General features: G+C 41.6%; 1 protein-coding gene across 1 annotated transcript in view; it reads left to right on the top strand.

The window, feature by feature from the left end:
* Positions 1–6: 6 nt before the first annotated feature.
* LOC111649799 (rab proteins geranylgeranyltransferase component A 1-like) overlaps positions 7–2,337 on the top strand; it is a 4,484-nt gene continuing 2,153 nt past the window's right edge. Inside the window, exons 1-2 of the mRNA XM_023399492.2 lie at positions 7–345; positions 1,935–2,080. Coding sequence (XP_023255260.1) covers positions 138–345; positions 1,935–2,080 — 354 coding nt within the window. The 5' untranslated portion in view covers positions 7–137. The remainder of the gene's footprint in view (positions 346–1,934; positions 2,081–2,337) is intronic.

Raw genomic sequence — 2,337 nt, 5'->3', positions numbered from 1 at the left:
GGAGGTTCTGGTCTGTGAGGAGGTTCTGGTGGTCTGTGAGGAGGTTCTGGTCTGTGAGGAGGTTCTGGTGGACCATAACTACGGGTTGACTGATATGTTTTATTCATTCATTAGTAATTAAAGAGTGATGTGATGTGATGAACCGAATCAGACTGGGAGAAACCACTGTCAGTCAGTCTGTTGCCATGGAGACGACATTCGTCATGTGTTTGATAGATACAGTGATGTTTATGTTTCTGTCTGTAGATCTGGTCCACCTCACCTGTCAGTCAGTTGGCTCCGCCTTCGAGGACCTGTCACCGGTGGTTACCAGGATGTTCCACACGCCAGAGTCACATGACCAAGGTAACACACATATACAGTCACTATAAACTTTCTCTCCTCTCTGACCTCCTCCTCCTCCTCCTCCTCTTCTTCTTTGTCTTTAATTCATTCATCACTTTCTTCTGTGGTTTTAATTATAACAGGAACAACCTCCAGGAACACACACACACACACACACACTCTCTCAGGATGGATGGATGCAGGTATAGACATTCATCACAGGTGAGGGAGGAGGAGAGAAGCTTCAGGTTTGTGTGAAAGTGTGAAACTGCAGCTTCAACGTTCAGACTCTGATCAACCTGCAGCTGATTATTCATTTAATCAGGTCATCTGATTAATCACTCATCAATTAATCATTTATCTAAAAAATGGAACAACCGTGAAAATAATGTCCCTGAGTCTCCAGAGGGAAAGTGACGTCTTCATTATAAACATGAGGTGGTCAGAATATTAGGAACGCCTCCTGGTCTTTGTGAAGGTAGAGTTAGGGTTCAGGACCACATCTGGAATACATCTGGACAATGTGTGAATATGAGGACCTAGTTGAAAACAGTTGAACGCTGTAAACAACTAAAGCTGCTGGAAAACTAGCTAAATGTTTCCACATGACATCATGAACTAATTAGCATATTGATGATGTCATCATGTCATATTATCACACACTCAGTTAGCAGCTGCCTGTGAATACAAACTGTTTGTACCAATTCTTTATGAAAGAACAACGGTCAGAGGAGAAACACCGACACTCAACCGACCAATGGCGTCACGTCATCAGTGCGTCGACCGCAGGCGGCCATGTTTAAAGAACAGACACTCAGGTAGAAACTATGGTTGTGTCTGACATGAAGTCACTTCTTCTACATCCCTCAGAGAGCTGTGTGTGTGAGTGTGTGTGTGTGTGTGTGTGTGTGTGTGTGTGGGGACCCCTGAGTGTTTGTATGTTAATCTGACATTTTATCACTGACTGACATTTAAGGCTCCAGTCTGTTCGTCCAACAGCTTCACATGTACTATAACAACGAACAATAAGTGACAATCACCATCATCATCATCATCATCATCATCATCATCATCATCTGCTCCTGAGAAGAAACCACATTCAGCAGCAGAGAAACATTAATCTCATGTTCGGCTGATGAATTTACCTTGAACAGAAACAGATTTTGAACCTTCCTCTGGAAACATCGTCCGTCTCATATTAAACTTTTTATTTACATCTGTTTTTGAACTTTATTTTTATGAAGCGTTTGTTGGTTCTTGAAAAGTAGATTTCTGTAAAACTTCTTTCTCTCTTTCGAAGTATAAAAACCTGATTTATATTAGTTTTATTTTTGTGTTTTGTCCATATTTAATCTGGATCACGTCTCTTTGGATCTGAGATGAGATTCGACAACACGTCCAACAAACCGGTGTTTTTATAATAACCTGGTCCTTACAGTTTGTTGCTCCTCCTCCTCTAATTGACATTTGAGTAACAACCTGTTTGACATTTTACACTCGACACCTCCCTCCTTCCTTTCTTTTTGTCTCTTCCTGTCTTCTTAAAGGGTAGCTCAGTCCTCAGGTGGCGGTGTGTTAAATTAACCATTAAACTGTGTTTCTGTCCTTAGAGAAGTGTCCATCTGTCCTCTGGTGTCTTTACTTCAACATGGCTGATGGATCTGAGGTTGAGGTCGAAGGTCATGACCTCCCATCTAACATTTACCTGTGCTCTGGACCGGACGGAGGCCTGGGACACGACCACGCCATCAGACAGGTCAGACTCACACACACCTGACTGAAACTCTGCTCTGACTGTTGATTGGCTACTTGTTGCCGTGGTTACACAGAATGGTAGACACAGGTAAACACAACAAAACAGATCAAACTGTAATTCATGTCAAATATTTAATATAACACACAAATGATGATGTGTCCCATGAATGTCCACCATCTTATTTTAGCATGTTAGCATGCTAACATTAGCTAATATGCTAGATACAAAGATACATGAAACATCATCATTATAATAAA

This window comes from Seriola lalandi, unplaced genomic scaffold (genome assembly GCF_002814215.2).
Source record: "Seriola lalandi dorsalis isolate HSWRI2012SDOR001 ecotype SW California unplaced genomic scaffold, Sedor1 jcf7180002052011, whole genome shotgun sequence".
NCBI classification, from domain to species: domain Eukaryota; kingdom Metazoa; phylum Chordata; class Actinopteri; order Carangiformes; family Carangidae; genus Seriola; species Seriola lalandi.
This window is presented reverse-complemented; position numbering and strand designations above follow the sequence as displayed.